At 38.4% G+C, this 17,252-nt stretch overlaps 1 protein-coding gene across 1 annotated transcript in view; it reads right to left on the bottom strand.

Moving 5' to 3' along the window:
* PLCB1 (phospholipase C beta 1) overlaps nucleotides 1–17,252 on the bottom strand; it is a 4,354,095-nt gene that overhangs the window by 854,803 nt on the left and 3,482,040 nt on the right. Inside the window, exon 22 of the mRNA XM_044056572.1 lies at nucleotides 4,401–4,505. Within this exon, the coding sequence (XP_043912507.1) occupies nucleotides 4,401–4,505 (105 nt within the window). The remainder of the gene's footprint in view (nucleotides 1–4,400; nucleotides 4,506–17,252) is intronic.

Raw genomic sequence — 17,252 nt, 5'->3', positions numbered from 1 at the left:
ATACATAGTATTTACAAGATAATCTGAAGTGTAAGGTGGAAAAGGTATTGAGGCAGTAGTATAAATTTATATTAGAATATCCAGATAAAATTACACAATGACATTCTGATAGCAGGCTCAGTTTGTGTGCATAACCATGGTAGTGAAGGACAACTGCTTAGGACTAACTGATACTTATGGACTAAATCCAACATTACAATGGGCATGAAAGATCAGATGCCTTTTTCATTATTTATCAAAATGTTCATGTCTGATTAAGTTAACTACACATTGCATGAAGTTTCACCTTTATAGATTGCACTCTGAAATTTTATTTTTTATATAAACTTAATCAAGTTGAAATGCATCCCACAGTAGTTTACACCTACATACAAAGTTATACACAGCTTTAATTTTATCACTTAGGATTCTGTTTTGATAAAACATAGGAATACTGCCCAGATTTGTAGTACTTTTGAAATCAAGGCAAGGCAAGACAAATACTAGCAGCATCATTTGTTTTAGTTTTAAAAGGTTGTCCAAAGTGGCAGTATTATGCTGTATCATGGTAAAAGTCTAGAAAGAATCACCTGTTGTTACAACAGCTGAGACAGTTTTTTTTTTCTAGTACTTTCAGTACTTAAAGTCGTCTGCCTCCTTAGTAAATAAAATGTGCATTACGCAAGCAATAATGCCTGACAGGGTGTGTGTTAATGTGTAATTAATACCCACCCAGGGGTCTTATAAGACCTGATGCCATAGGCAGAGGGCCTCTACACCCCTGGAAGGGTATTAATTACACATTAACAGCCACTCTGGAGGGCATTATTGCACTTAGAGAATGGACTCTGTAAAATTGTTGTGTTTTACTTGCTTATTTATTTATTTTAAATACTATATTATTTTTTATATATTTTTAAGGTAAAATAGTTCCTCTGCTTAATGTTTCAAACTTGCTGTAATATATGTTAATGGTGTTGGAGGAAGCATTTTACATCAAACATATATAAAAAATAATAAGCAAGTGAAACACAACAATTTTACATATAGCCCATTCTCACTTTCATAAACACATACACAGCCTCTTTTGCTTTCAGACACATACATATACACAACAATCTCCTCTGCTTTCATACACACATCTCTCACACAAGATCGCTCTCTCTCTCTCTCTCTCTCAGTCTCTCTCTTACATGCACAGTCTCTCTCTGCTTTCATGCATGCATTCACTCACACATGCAGACAGAAACAAAACACACAGTTTTCTGTTTCATTTGATTGATTGCTCTCTCTCTCTCTCTCTCCCTTTCTATCTTACTCACATACATGCATACACACACATATGCTTTATTTTATGTTTTTTTAATTTTTTTTATTTTATACTCACTAAACAGCAAAAGCTCTACTTAACAAGTATAAAATAATGGCCCACTCCCTTTCACTTTCACTGACATGCACGCATACACAAAAATACAGACATAAACACAAACACACACAACTTTTTTTTTTATTTGTATTTTTTTTTTTTAATATTTTACAATCGTTAAACAGCAAAAACGCTGCTTAGCAAGTGTAAAATAATGGCGTCCATTCCATTTTCTAAGTCCGAGCTCCACAGTGACTTGATATGCTGCTGTGAAGCGGCAGACACGTTTTTCAGTGGGCATTACTTGTATATTAATACCCTGCTGAAGAATGTTCATTCTCCAATCAGGGTACTGATGTATAGTGTGCCGATTATCTAATGCTCAATAAAATGAATATTGCTGGAATACAAGGAATACATGATCAGAGTTTATATGGAAAAATGGTTGCAAGTTCTCTAAGATTTAGTTTGCTAGAAGGTGCTTTCCCTGAATAAGGTTGCTCAGGTCAGGGTCTAAACTTGCAACATGGTGCAGTAAACATTAATTTCATTGTGGTGTTTGCTTGAAAACCACATTACCATTACAAATCAACAAAGTTTGCAATAAAATGATTTTTCTCCATATGAGATGTAATACAGTCCTTGTACATATTCACACTGCAGAGTGCATTGCTACACATCACACAAAAATTTATGAAAACAACAATGTATGAATAAATTAGCAGTTTTCCAGTTAGAATTCTCTGGAATAAATTCTGAGGCTATATTGTGCATTTCTGTGTAAGCTGTATACATACTCAATACCACCTCACTACTTAAAGCACCGTTGATACTAATCACATTCTGATGCCATTACAGTGATAGCAAATCTCTACTTACAATGCCTTACCTGATCACATTTTCTGACAGTGGTGCGAGTGATAATAAAACCTTACTCCCAGCAACCCTTTCTTGATTAATTCCCAAGTGTGCTTCTTAATAAATGTATATAGTGTACCACCTCTCTCTTTCTTGTCATGCCCAGCATCATTTGCCAAACAGTGAGTAACGTCTCAGCTACCTTTATGCCAGCATTCAAATCACAAGCTGTGGGACAGTGAACTGTCCCATGTTCCTCTTAATTTGCCAAATAAATGAAATCTCTCTTCTACCTCTCCCCAGCCTTTCATTTAAACAATTTTCATATAAGCCAGCAAGTGGTACCATATTCCCTGCAAGGGTTGCTGAGTAATTCCATGTTATATCAAATTAAGCTTTCACAAGTCACAAAGAAGATATGATATCGATCTCCTTTTACATGCTACCATGGTAGAGGACCGCAAAAGAGTTGAACAAAGAGTTGAGACATTCCACTACCCTAGTATTATAAGGACTGTTGCATTACAACCAGGATGGAATTAGGCTATTGACACTTTCTGTGACCAAAAAATTCCTAGGCAATCTCATCTCAATCACCATTTTTTTCATGCAACTTAGTATTTAAAGTGTTTGAAGACATCATGGAATAAGAAACAAATCTTTGAATGCAACATAACATAACATAACATAGCATCCTCTGTTATTTCAATTGCCAGTACTTTTTACTGATTTGACTGACAGGCAAATTATTTTTCATGCAAGTCAATGAAATCATGCTGATTGACACACTGAATTTCCATAGTTGCACTCTCTTTTCATGTCCACCTTCTTCAGCCTAAATCTGACACACTGCTCTCAAACCTTATTTAAGCACAACTTGGACCAATGGATGGATAATCACAAATTCACCCCTGGACTGGTACCTATGTCTCTGATGGGCAGAGGTAGTCAGTAAATCAGCCCTATACAATTTGAGGGTAATATTTGGGTTGCATGGCTAGGCATATAAGGGCCCCAGTGGCTCTTAGTCTAGTTACATCTATTAAACTATGAAGCTATGAACTTGTCCTCACAAAACAAATGCAGAAGTTATTACATAGCAAATGCTGGCTTAATAATGTAACTTCTCTCTCTCTATGCATCTGTCTGTATGTCGCTCCCCACCCCCCCACACATACACACTCTGTTTTAAGATAAAAGAATTCAGCAACCAATTACATACCATTTATTTAATCTTCACAAGATATATAACTACATTGCAGCCATGGCATTTTGACAGATAAATAGTGTAGTGAACTAAAACCCTGATTAAGCCTGAAATGACACAGAATCTAGTAAAAGAATAAGGTAGTTGGAAAACCTATCCAGTAACTACGGCAGGTAGACCTTCAAGGCTAAGGTGGACCCCTAGAAGGAAATCAAGATTTTTTTAAAAAGAACAGCAACAGATTTTACATTTCAAAACACTGTATGTATTTCCTACACAGATTTTTAAAAAGATACATGGTATATGCCTGCAGTTTCTTCTGTAGTTTCTGAATTATTACTATCTGAATTTACAAAACATTATGCTTCCTTATTTTTTCTGTTACCTTACAATACCCCAGTTATCACTTCGAAATAACTCACTAGAAGACAGTATTTGAAAATGAAAAAAACAGACTGCACAGTGCAGCATGTATTCTAATACCAGTTGCAAGCATATATTTCAATTAGACATGAGGATAGGAATAAAGTGGAAGAATAAAGTAAAGTTTTTATACCAGTGCAGTAAATGAGGGATGGTATGATGAATGCAATGTGCTGATAGTAAAACTGGTACCCTTCTGTTGATCCTCTAGGTTGGCCTTCTTTAGCATAACAGACCCATCTCTGTAAAGGAACCTAAGGTGTCTTAATTAACAAATTGCCTCTGAGCTTAACTTGCAAAGTATGACACAATTCATGATCAGTCTCTGTTAACAGTTATGCAAGCATACACATGTCTGCCATATATCCTACTTTGTCTTACAGTTAGAAAACGTGTCAGAACATCGGTTCTCCGCTAACAGAAGGAGTGCACGGAATACAAGTGAGGCAGGTTTTATATTTAAGAAAACAGTAGTTAAACATTAAGTTCCACTTCTAAAAACAAGAACCATTCACATGTCGTATGATCAGCTGGAGCAATGTATTACAAAAGAAAAGAGAATTTTACCTGCAAAGGTGTCTGGAACATAATCCTTTACATCTATATACACAAACAGAGATGGCAGAATCAGCGGCTGGTTCTTTTCATTCCTTAAAGAGATGTAATGGTACCCTAGAAGAAGATAAAAGAAGGAAAAGAACACCAGACTTATATAAGAAAACAGAAGGCTGGAATACATGTAACATGAATACAGAATACTACAGATGTATTATACCTCTCCATGTACTACTCTGCAGGTTATAAGTGGGTTTATGTTTAAGTCAAATAATTGCTGTCACCATGGAAACTGCTTATTAATGGTTCATGTTGCTTTTAAAGACAGCATGGTACACTGGGAATGTATGACAAATACAATGTACTTTAATATACAGTAATTCCTTTTCTGCTCTCTTCATCTCTGATTTCTGCTGGTATACTAGTAATAAAGACAAGCACTCCAGATTCACTGGGATCACTCTGTACTTTTTATCATTAAATTAGTGCATCATGCTGACAGAATCCATTAACAGTGGTGACATGCTAGCTGTTATTATTTTTCTAAAAGTAAATAAATAAAAATGTGACTAGCACCAGCAAGTTATACAGGTGGTGAGACTACAAAGACAGAGACATGAGGTGAATACTTACATGTTTTATGCCCAGCATAGGTTACTGGCTTCAGTGGAGTACCTATGATAAGGCTATAGAGACTCATTAAGGAGGTAGCTAAGGTAAAGGAAAAGGGCCCAAGGAACTTGCACTGAGCTAAGAACAAAAGTACATGATGAAGAGGATGGCATGCTGCAATCAGAGAGATCCTTACATGCTAACATACTGTATATATGCTGCAGTCTAAAAGGATTAACAGAATTCCTTTCTATGGATTCATAAAAAATAGCTATATACAAATGTTTGAATAACTCAGAGAATAATTTGTAATGAAATAGCAGCTATCAGTAGTACCAGAGGAGATTCAAAAGCTAGAAGCACTCTGGTAATAGTGAAGTACATCAAAACCATTTACACATTCTGTATACCTGTCAAAAATGACAAAGCCACAGCAACAGCAGCAGCATAGTGTAATAGTGAAGTACACCAAATCCATTTATATATTCTTTATACCTGTCAAAAACGACACAGCACCAGCAGCATAGTGTAATAGTGAAGTATACCAAATCCAATTATACATTCTCAATACCTGTCAAAAACAACACAGCAGCAACAGCATAGTGTAATAGTGAAGTACACCAAATCCATTCATACATTCTCTATACCTGTCAAAAACGACACAGTACCAGAGCATAGTGTAATAATAAAGTATACCAAATCCACTTATACATTCTCTATACCTGTCAAAAATGACACAGCACCAGAGCATAGTGTAATAATGAAGTATACCAAATCCACTTATACATTCTCTATACCTGTCAAAAACAACACAGCAGCAACAGCATAGTGTAATAGTGAAGTATACCAAATCCACTTATACATTCTCTATACCTGTCAAAAACAACACAGCAGCAACAGCATAGTGTAAAAGTGAAGTACACCAAATCCATTCATACATTCTTTACACCTGTCAAAAATGGCACAGCAGCAGCAGCATAGTGTAATAGTAAAGTACACCAAATCCATTTACACATTCTTTATACCTGTCAAAAATGACACAGCAGCAGCAGCATAGTGTAATAGTGAAGTATACCAAATCCACTTATACATTCTCTATACCTGTCAAAAACAACACAGCAGCAACAGCATAGTGTAAAAGTGAAGTACACCAAATCCATTCATACATTCTTTACACCTGTCAAAAATGGCACAGCAGCAGCAGCATAGTGTAATAGTGAAGTATACCAAATCCACTTATACATTCTCTATACCTGTCAAAAACAACACAGCAGCAACAGCATAGTGTAAAAGTGAAATACACCAAATCCATTTATACATTCTTTACACCTGTCAAAAATGACAAAGCCACAGCAACAGCAACAGCATAGTGTAATAGTGTAATAGTGAAGCATACCAAATCCACTTATACATTCTCTATACCTGTCAAAAACAACACAGCAGCAACAGCATAGTGTTATAGTGAAGTACGCCAAATCCATTTATACATTCTTTACACCTGTCAAAAATGACAAAGCCACAGCAACAGCAACAGCATAGTGTAATAGTGAAGCATACCAAATCCACTTATACATTCTCTATACCTGTCACAAATGACACAGCAGCATAGTGTAATAGTGAAGTACACCAGATCCATTTACACATTCTCTATACCTTTCAAAAACTACACAGCAGCATTGTGTAATAATGAAGCACACGCAATCCATTTATACATTCTCTATACCTGTCAAAAATGACATAGCAGCATTGTGTAATAGTGAAGTACACCAAATACATTTATACATTCTCTATATCTATCAAAAACGACACAGCAGCAGCATAGTGTAATACTGAAGTACACCAAGTCCATTCACACATTCTCTGTACTTGACAAAAATGACAAACCAGCAGCAGCATAGTGTAATACTGAAGTACACCAAGTCCATTTACACATTCTCTATACCTCTCAAAAATGACACTGCAGGAGCAGCAGTAGAGTGTAATAGTTGTTGTTGTGTCTTTCGGCTTATCCCGGTTAGGGGTTGCCACAGCGGAACTCTGGTCCGCTAATGTTTGGTAGTGGATTTTTACATGCTGAGTTACCAGCCCTGACACACAACCTTCAACGAAGGCACACCCATTCACACATAGCTCCACACAGAAGACGCTCTAGCTGAGAATCAAACGCAACAACATCTTGCTGTGAGGCGACAACGCTACCGCAGCACCACTACCACGGGTAGCAGAGTGTAATAGTGTAGTACACCGAATCCATTTATACATTCTCTATACCTGTGAAAAATGACACATTTACACATTATCTATACCTGTAAATAATGACATAGCAGCAGTATAGTATGACTGTTACTTACTGTTTAATTTCTGAAGGTAGGCAGAGGGGAGAGTGATGGTTCCCAGACAGCAAAATATACATGAGGTTGATTGACAGAAACAGTATCACTTATCTGCTTTTTTGTTAATTATTATTGTAAAGAGAGTTGACACCATTTGTAATCCCCCACTTTCCCTCTTTAAAAAATGCCAGGAGCTTTGGGCCCCCTTTCTAATAGATAGAATTATCCATCTGTCTGTCTATCTGTTCTTCTATCTTTCTGTCTACTGTATCTGTTTGTCTACCTGCATACCCCTTTACATATTTCCTATATGTTTAAATGAAAATAATGCTGGACCATACAATGAAAAAAAAATTGTTATCAAGAAAAGGACATCTGCTTGTGTAACCATATTACCATGATTCAGGACCTGCATTTACAATGTCCTCCATAACCATGAGTGCTCTTTCTTTAAGAAGGGTAATCTTCAGAGGGCTAAAGAGGTGAGATGGAAGCTCAACAGGGGCCCAAATTGTCAGCCTTCCGTTAAAGTACAATATCTTAAGTTTAGCTTAGTCTTACTGAGAGATTTATCAACACAGTGGACTTGTACTACAGGGACAAAAAATGATGATGTTCTGCCAGCTGCTCACAGAGGCCACGTGTGAAGAAAGGATTACTGCCACCTGTAGGAGTTTAATATAACAACTACCATTCACCTGCTAAGTGAGAACACTTTCATTAATTGGCAATGGTTACTTGTGTCCTGATACCTTTTCTCAACACACTGCTGCCATATGTGATGAGAGCACTTTACTGTGGAATGGAAAACTAATTAATGCTTTCATAAAGCTACAGTAACTCCACATGCACTGGACATAAGGTCATCCACAGGCTGCCCAGTTCAAACACAAATAACTGCACTGTAAGAGGTGGCTAATGAACACACGGGAACAAGACAGATAGGACAGAAACATACTGCATGTGTTAACTGACAGTACACTTCAGAGGCATAACACATGCATATATGGAAGAAGGTAGAGCAAGACAGTCATGTGTCCAGACCTAAGGTATAGTCTTCCAAACATATGTCAAAAATAGTTTTGAGCATAGGATGTAAATATATAAAAAGTTAAGAGTGATGTTTTGATCTTAACTCCCTTTACAAAATAATAGTACAGACAAAGAGTGCAACTGCACAGTGGAATATGGCATGCACATTAATTTATTATCCCATAATTTGATAAAGTTGCATATACATTTACCCCATACTATACATGCTGCTAAAGCAAGCAAGATACCATGGAGAGCCACTAAAATGAAGTGCAATATGGAACCAGCATCAGAGGTGACATGTTTTGAATTGTCAGAATACTCTTTGGAATCCATAACGGATCTGGTACTGCAATGTAGTATAGCACCTACAGGTCATGTGTTATGTTTCTGGTCTGCATGCATGTCGCAGAATATAACCAATGTCTCTGACTGCCTTATTAAGAGGGGCTCGCAAAGTGGAAATGAGGACCAGAATAATGACAGTAATCTTGTCAAATTGGTGCAGAATGTGTGCAAAATACAAGGGCAAATGATGCGAGACAGTGAAAATGTTGGTGAAAGCCATGTGAATTTTATCCACATCATTAGGATGGAGCTAAGAGAGGTTAAAGAACATCCAGAAAGTATTTTCAGGCTGCAGAATCCTTCTAGAAGTTTCTAGCTATGCAGTTCAGAACATACAAGAAGCATAAGCACATAAGAATGTAGGAAAGTTATACAGAGCCTACATGCTGATCAATACACAATACATACAGGCATGGACATACACACACACTCACACACACACACACACACACACACACACACACACACACACACACACACACACACACACACACTTCACACACACACTCACACACACTCACACATACTCCCACATAATCTCTTTCGTTGACTTACTCAATGCTTGTGCAACAGGCATACTATTCTACATTACAGAAGATACCTCAGCTTTTAATAATTACATGGTGTGCCTGCTGCAATATAAAACAATGACACTTATTTTGCAGAGCAGGGTAGTGCCATGCACCTGACCGTCCTAAGACTGACTGACAAAAATGTGATAAAAAATAAAATTGTCCGAATGTTAACACATTACTGACTGTTAAGCTTATGATTACCTAGAGTTCTGAGTAGAAGGTTACCTTATGTGATAATAACTACCTCTTATCTTGAATAAAGCACAAGTGCCAAAACACAACTCCCCGGAATCACCCCCAAATCTTGCAATCACTGTTAACTTTTTGAGGGAGTCAGCAGTTTGGATTCAGGTTAACTCCATCATTAAACCATGTATTACCAGAATAAGTTCACATCATTTATGTTCAAAGTGCTCAGGTGTTATACTGAAACCAATATCCAGGGTCATCCAATTAACTGTTAGCTTAAACAACTGAATTAGCTTAATCTCCATCATATTTCTTTCCAAGGGATTATGGATATGTCAATGAAGAACATATAACTATAATATGTGAAACATAAATGATCAGACTAGGAAAAATGTGCTGCCATTGGCCTGCCAGTCATTTTACATGTAACTGTCTTGGCAACTCAGTTTCCTCAGTGAAAGACAATGAAGTATGGCGGTAATGATCATACCTTTAATGTTAGTGAATATGATATCATGAGATATGATCAAAAAACATACATTTTGTTTTACAAAAATGTTATTTTGCAATAAAGAGTAACATTAAAGATCTAGGGAAGACAACATTTTAAATTTTGATATGTGGTTTACTTGCCAAATTAGAAAAGCACATTCTTTAGCTCACCTACTTCTTAACAACATGTGGGTCATTTTAAGAAAGATTGTTGTACAACTTTATACCCCATTAATTTACCAATATCTGAACAGAATTCTACATGTTTAGCCTTCATACAAGACATCTGAAACAACTTAAAAATTACACTGATTTCCTACTGGATACAACACAACATTAGAGGATATAGAATATTAACAAAGCTTCAGGAACTGTTATTATATTCCTTTTTTATATGTTACTAACAGATGACCTATGTGTGGTCTGTAAAAGTACTATGCTCCACCCCCTGCACCACCTTAGAAATAGGTGCTAGTCTTAACCCTAATGCTCATTAAATCATTCTTAAACATACTGCATGTAATTCATATACTCTGAAATATAAATCCTTACTAATTGTATTCTAAAGACATCTTTATCCCACTGTTTCAGTTTGTAAAAGTTATATAAATGCTGTTTTGTAACCAATCCTTTTTACAATGTTCTCCACTCTCTACAGTAACTCCCAAGCTGTGGTTGAAATTAGTCCAGAATGGATTAGGATATTACTCTGGTCAACAAATTAAATTAATGAAAGAAGGAATTAATTAAACAGTATCATGTTGTCAAATAACAACTTTCCACAAACAGAATACACAGGTCTGCTACCCCTTTGTATTGAATACAAATGTTATTGTGTCTCCAAATGGCAGTATCTTCTCATTGGTGCGTTCTAGTTGTGAGAGACAACAGTTTTCTCACAACACCACCTTTAGACTAACTTACTTCATGCCAATGCATCTCCTAGAGTTTTGCTACTGGCTATTACTGTCCAGGAAGAAGTAGTACATTGTCAGCCTCTGGTGTGACTCCTTACACTTTAAGTCAGTAGTAACTACACGTAAAGGATGTTTTTTCTATTCGGCAGTATCTATAGAGAATAACAAGAAGACAATTAGTGGTACTCAGACAAACTGTCAGAACAAGGCCTGCTAAAACTCATCACCGTCACATTACATTGTCCTGGCTTCACTGTGAAAAACACTTCCTTCACAATGAACAGAGCAAGTGGGGGGATTTGTACAAGCTTGGTCAGGACAATAGCCTGATGGCAACACCTGTGCAGGATTCATTGATAATGCTGAGATGTAGTTCTAGTCAAAGTTGGACGGTGCAGTGGTGCATCAGTAAGGTTGTTACCTCACAGCAAGAGATTCTCCAGTTCAATTCTTGGCTGGGGTGTCTTCTGTGTGGAGTTTGTATGTCCTCCCTGCATGTGTGTGGTTTTCCTCTGGATACTCCAGTTTCCTCCTATGTTACAAAGACATGCATCTGGGGTGTTTCTCCCTGGGCTTCCGCTGAAAACTGACTATGTTCCAAGTCAGACTTTTCCAGTAAAACAAAAATGTTACATAAATAAAATATGAAAAGCAGGCACTATCTGTCTCCCTCCTGGATGGCCCTCTGCTCATTTTTCTAGGTAAAGGCATAGCCCTAGCTATACCTAAACAGTATCAGCATTCACTTTCCACATCAAGTGGGCTCATCTGTGACAATGAGCAATGACACTGCTCCTCTTGTGGCTGCAACAGAAAATAAATACACTGCTCCTGATCTGGGTATACCCCATGTATGACAGATTATCAGTGGGGTCTGAGAGGTAACACATGTCACAGCCAACCCTTGTTAGGTGGATGGCTTTAATGGATCTCTGTGATGTACAGCCCTTGATAGGTAGATAGCATTAAGCCTCAATCAGCAGATGTGCAGGGTATCATCTTGGCACAGTTTGCTGCCAACATGTAAGTGTTTGGCATGTCATTCAGCAATGTTAATGCTTCAGAGAATATGTGGAGTCCAGGGACAATGCCATGCCAGTTCTCCTGAGAAGTAAGGTAGCATATGTAACTGAAGTACCCACATCCATGCAGAGTATATCATTACTGCACTTTCCAGCAGTGTTATCCATGACTGGAGACATGTATTGACACAGGGTTCTTGTGGAAGCTGTAACAGAGTACACAGTCTGCTACTTCAGGTTTTCACTCTGCCATGCCATGTCATAGCTCCACCAGCCTCCACAGATAGGGCATCTCACCAGTTAACTCCATACATGTCCCACTCCTACAGTTAGAGCAATGTTCCTATCAGATGGGAACCCCTAATCCTGCAACATTAACCTCCTGCAATGGATCATAGTCATGTAGTGGCAACTTATCCCTGGCATGGTTTCCTAGTGCCACCCCTCTCCATCACAGTGCATTATTTATGACACAAGACCCCTGTTTCTTTCTCTGTTCCCAAAGCAGCACTTATCCGTGTTAGCAGAACATATTGTGCATGACAAAGAGTGGCTCTTGTCATGAGACCCCTATTTCTACCTCCTGTAGCTTGTCCAATATCTAGGCTGTGATGTCAGCCATGTGTCAGTGTGTTCCTTGGCACCTGTGCAAATAAGAATGACTGTAACCAACTCCATCTTCTCACCTGTGGGGTATATGTGGAAATGTCTGACAGTCACTGTGACTTGATTATCCACTGCATAGCATAGCCATTGTCTAATGCTGGGTACATTGTGTTTGTTTTGTGTGACATAGCACTGGATGAGGTTGGAGTGTTAACTGTAAAAGTATATGTTACAGCAGATCTGGTGATTCCTAAGATGGCTGGATGGCTTGCATGTTTCATAGAAACGTATTAATGTAGCAAGCAACATACTTACAAACACATTGCAATGCACCCCAGGCATATCCAAACAACCTGAACTGGGCCTTCAGCAGGCCAAACATACACTCTCTGATGTCTCTGTTGTGCCCATGGGCTGTGTTATACTAATTTCAGCCTTGCTGTGTGGCTTCTCTATGGGTGTCATTAACCAGATTTTTGAAGCGTGAGATTCTTTTTGTTATGAACTTCTGTATTCTTTCAGCTTTTTTGATATGTCTGTAATGGATGTAACCAGCATACCGTACATGGGGACAACTTCCTTGATTTGGAAGAGATTACCTTGGAGGTTAATTGTGTCATACAGAAGGATTTGTTCGTGGTAGCCCATGGTGATCAAGACAGAGAAAGCCATCTACCCAGGTCTCTCATAACAGACTCATTGGAGAGTGGGATGTTATTTATGCAGTAGGTGGTAGCAATTTGGTGTTTTCTAAAGGAGGTGATAGTGCAACAATTTTTAGCAGTTAGTTTGAGCCCTTTCTCGGTGCACAATGTGTTAAAGCTTGATAGATCACCTTGAAATTAACTTGTATCAATTTTTGATTTGAAATCTGCACCAAGCTTGCAATCATTAGTGAACTTTGCCAGGGATGCTTTTGTCAGATTTGAGATCACAGAAATAAATGCCAAATGATGACCCTTGTACCTGAGGTGTAGAGAAACATATGAATGAAAAACAATACTATTTTTCAGAAAATATATCCTTGTCTGTTATGGATGACAAGAGTGGGAGAAAAAACTTCAGAATCAGAAAAATGTTTTACATTCATGGAAAAGGTAAATTAAACATGACCTGCAGTATTACTGTGGTATGTGGTTATATATCTTGAGCACATAAACAGAAAGTAAGTACCATATGCCAGGTAGGACTTTTGTAGTATATTGTCTCTCTTATAGTTCTGTTGCTTATCTTGTGTATCAAATTAGATGATGAGGCTTGGAAGTTCATTTAAGTTGTTTATTAGACACAAACACATCAGGATGGATGACTGAAACATAAAACCTAAATGAACTAACTGACTACTACACACATGCATGCTTTCACTTTGGCTTCTCATTCAAAATGGCAATCTTGCTTGCACTTGCTCAGTACTTATATGCACGTGCACATAAACTGGAATGGCTTTTAAAGGTACTGTACACACTCTGATCTGCATACTCCCTCTTTGACTATTCCTTCATGCAAATGAAAATGACAATTAGATGAGCAGATGAGCATGCAATTATACAGACATATGTAAACAATAACAGTCATGTCCAAGATGCCGTGTATCTGAGATTAGGTCTTGAGCTATGACCTGATCTTGTAACGTAATAATCAGAACTGATTTTAGTAACAGGGACAGTCACTGGGGTATGTTCTGATAAGGATTTTTAGGGATACTTACAGGAACAAATGCTGAAATGTTCTCTGGAGCAGGAACATTGGACAAATCAATCTGAAAATTAGTGTCTCCATTACAGGCAAGATGCTGTAACACTGGCTTGGACACCGATAGTAAATGCTACCCGAATTCCATACATTGAGACTCAATAATCTACAATCTCGATTCCTCACACAAATGTTTCACAAGTCCTATTCATTCAAATCCTATTGCTGTCTGCATCCTCTCTATTTCTCCTTCTTTGGTAGAATCAGTTCCCGGGTGGAAAAGGCTTTCAGGTACTGGTCATACTTTAAAATGCACACCACTGAACAGACATTCCCCAGAATTTACTTAACTTCTGTGCAGGACTAATCTAGTCCTGCACAGAAGCGGCAGTTTAAGAGGAGGACGGCAGCGCACCATGCATATTAATGAAGGTGCACTGCCTGAGCTCCAAATCCTACACAGAGCGTGGGACGGGTGCAGGAGGCGTGTCTGTGATCAGAGCTCTCAAAATAAACATGCCCCTGCAAAGTAGAACAGAAGAAAGTGTAAATAAATGAGCGAGACCACTCATAGGTGCCCGCATATCCCCACCAACAGTCCACATGTGTTCAACAGCAACAGTACATTTAAATAAAATGAAGAGACCCTTTTATTTATTTTTTTAAAACCCCAAGTACAGCTAACCGTAGGTGTGCGGGTGTGCCCATCACTTAGCTATGGTTAAAGCAGCTTGAAAGGCTGAGGAGGATAACAAGGAATATATATGCAAATGAAACAGCACAGCAATAGTGTAGTGGTTAGAGCATACGCCTAATGAACAGGCATTCCCAGTTCGAGTCCCACTGCAACCCATATCATTTTCTATGTGAAATCTTTAAATGAACATAATTTTACATCTTTTTGCCATATAACCTACACAATATCATTTAAATGTGAACTGGGGTACTGCATGAAATGCACATGTGAAGTGTCAGTGTCATAATAAATAAGGCACTAGTAAGTAGGTTTAAGCACAAATAAGCAGTAGTAAGCATACATAAGCACTAGTAAGCGTATTTAAGTGCATTTGCATGGGGGTAGTCATTGCCTACATAGATTAAGCAAAGTAGAAGCTAACTGAGTATAAAAAACTGTAACCAGAGGTTAGCAATGCTTACCGTTGTACAAACCAGCTCAAACCCACTTACAACTGCTTTAAAGTGTCTTAATCACTCCAGATCAAATGGCCATGTTCTGCCCAGCAACAAAATAAACTGCCTCTGCAAGGCTCAAACTCAGGACCCTGTACACTATAATCACAGTAGTTAACCACTAAGCCATCATAGCAATAGATATGCATGAGGTATCAGCAAACTAATCCTCACCACAGTAAAATCAAACAAAACATGTGAACTCCATCTATGTACAGTGCGATGTTGGATAACCTGCCACAGAACATAAATATGTGAACTGGAGTACTGCAGTAAGCATAGATTTGAGGTGTTATTGTAATAAAGTATTGAAGTTCCCAGGAACTCATACAGTGTATGTACACAGGAATCACGGATACCAGACACATATATAACCTGTAATGAAGAAGAAATCATTGTCAAATGGCAAATATAGTGATAACCAACTATGAAGCAATGCTAACCGCAGCCCAGCTCATGTTAGTAAGTGTAAGTAATGTGTAGGGGAGCCAATTCAATCTGCCTAGTGGTATACTTCTTTAAACAGTGCCAACTTTATGTAAGCAGGTGTACCCATAGCTTAGGCTTTTCAAAACTGGCCAATCACAGCAAAGTGTGGGAAAATGGCCGTATTTAAACCCCACAGGAGGGAAAACGTCTCATAACTGTTGTAGCTTCCAACTGCAGGCAGAATGGCTGATGTGGGTGAAGGCACTCGATTCAGAGCGCAGCGCTGGGGCATCTAGGAGTCAAAATTCATGGTATGGCTCCTGGTAAAATACCATGATCAGAGACTACTGCAGGGCCAGTACCAGGGCTCGCAGTACAAAACGGAGGCCTGAACAGTCTCGTCTGTGACCTCACCAGTGCCACAGGTATCCCCTGGACTGGTGAGCAGGTCAGGTACCACAATGCTGACCTGAAGCGGCGGAGGGGGGATGTCCTGGAACAGTGGATCCAGGAGTGTCGGCAGATGGCCAATGGCCCAGTACTAAGTACACATTCTACTAAGTAGTAAATAATTGCCTAGCTTGTGTATACTATGGATAGGTATGGCTAAATATCAATGCATTTCCCTGACAGCTGCAGATGAGCGGGCTGCGAACCAGCAAGCCCATGATGCTAGGCTGCAAAGGCTGTGTTGCGAGGCAGGTTAGTAATCAGTATGCATGTACTGTCATAACAAAGAATATAAGAGCCTTAGAAAGTGTTGTACCAGTAGAAATAAATGTGTTAATAGTCTGTGAATAAAGGTATAACCCCTGGAGTGCTTCTGTTTACTCTTCTCTCATATGTTTGCGAACTATTCCATACTCCATGCTCCAACAAACAGAAAGGGAGAGTGAGAGTGGGCTAGTGAACGCAATGATTAAGCGAGATGATACGTCCGGTAATTATGTTAGGAGTTTAATTTCCATGTATTGTATAGAGGCAGACGAACTGAAACACATTTTTAGTAGAAACTGGAATCTTTTATTAACTGAAGGAGATATAAAAGAAAAACATGATGTCTCTTCTTCAGTTATTTGCAGGAGAGGAAAGAACATGAAAATGTTATTGAAGACCCATCCAAAATTGGCACACAGGTCCCCTGGCACCTACATATGTGAGGCTTGTAACTACTGTAGGTGGATAGCAACAGGGGTGAATGTTAGTATTAACAACCGGAGTTTTAAAATCACTGGGAGGTTCAACTGTAACTCAAAGTCAGTAGTCTACCTGGCTCAGTATCAAAGGTGCCCTGCATTTTATGTAGGGAAAACCGACAGGAAGCTAAAAGAAAGGATATATGAGCATTTGTACAATATTAGGAAAAACAAAAAAGAGAATGGTTTGGCCAGACACTGCAATCAGTTTGCTGACCATTCTTTTTTGT

Source organism: Protopterus annectens, chromosome 1.part2, assembly GCF_019279795.1.
Source record: "Protopterus annectens isolate FY-2018-M chromosome 1.part2, PAN1.0, whole genome shotgun sequence".
Classification (NCBI taxonomy): Eukaryota; Metazoa; Chordata; order Ceratodontiformes; family Protopteridae; genus Protopterus; species Protopterus annectens.
The sequence above is the reverse complement of the archived record's forward strand: the minus strand, read 5'-3'. Positions and strand labels throughout refer to the sequence as shown.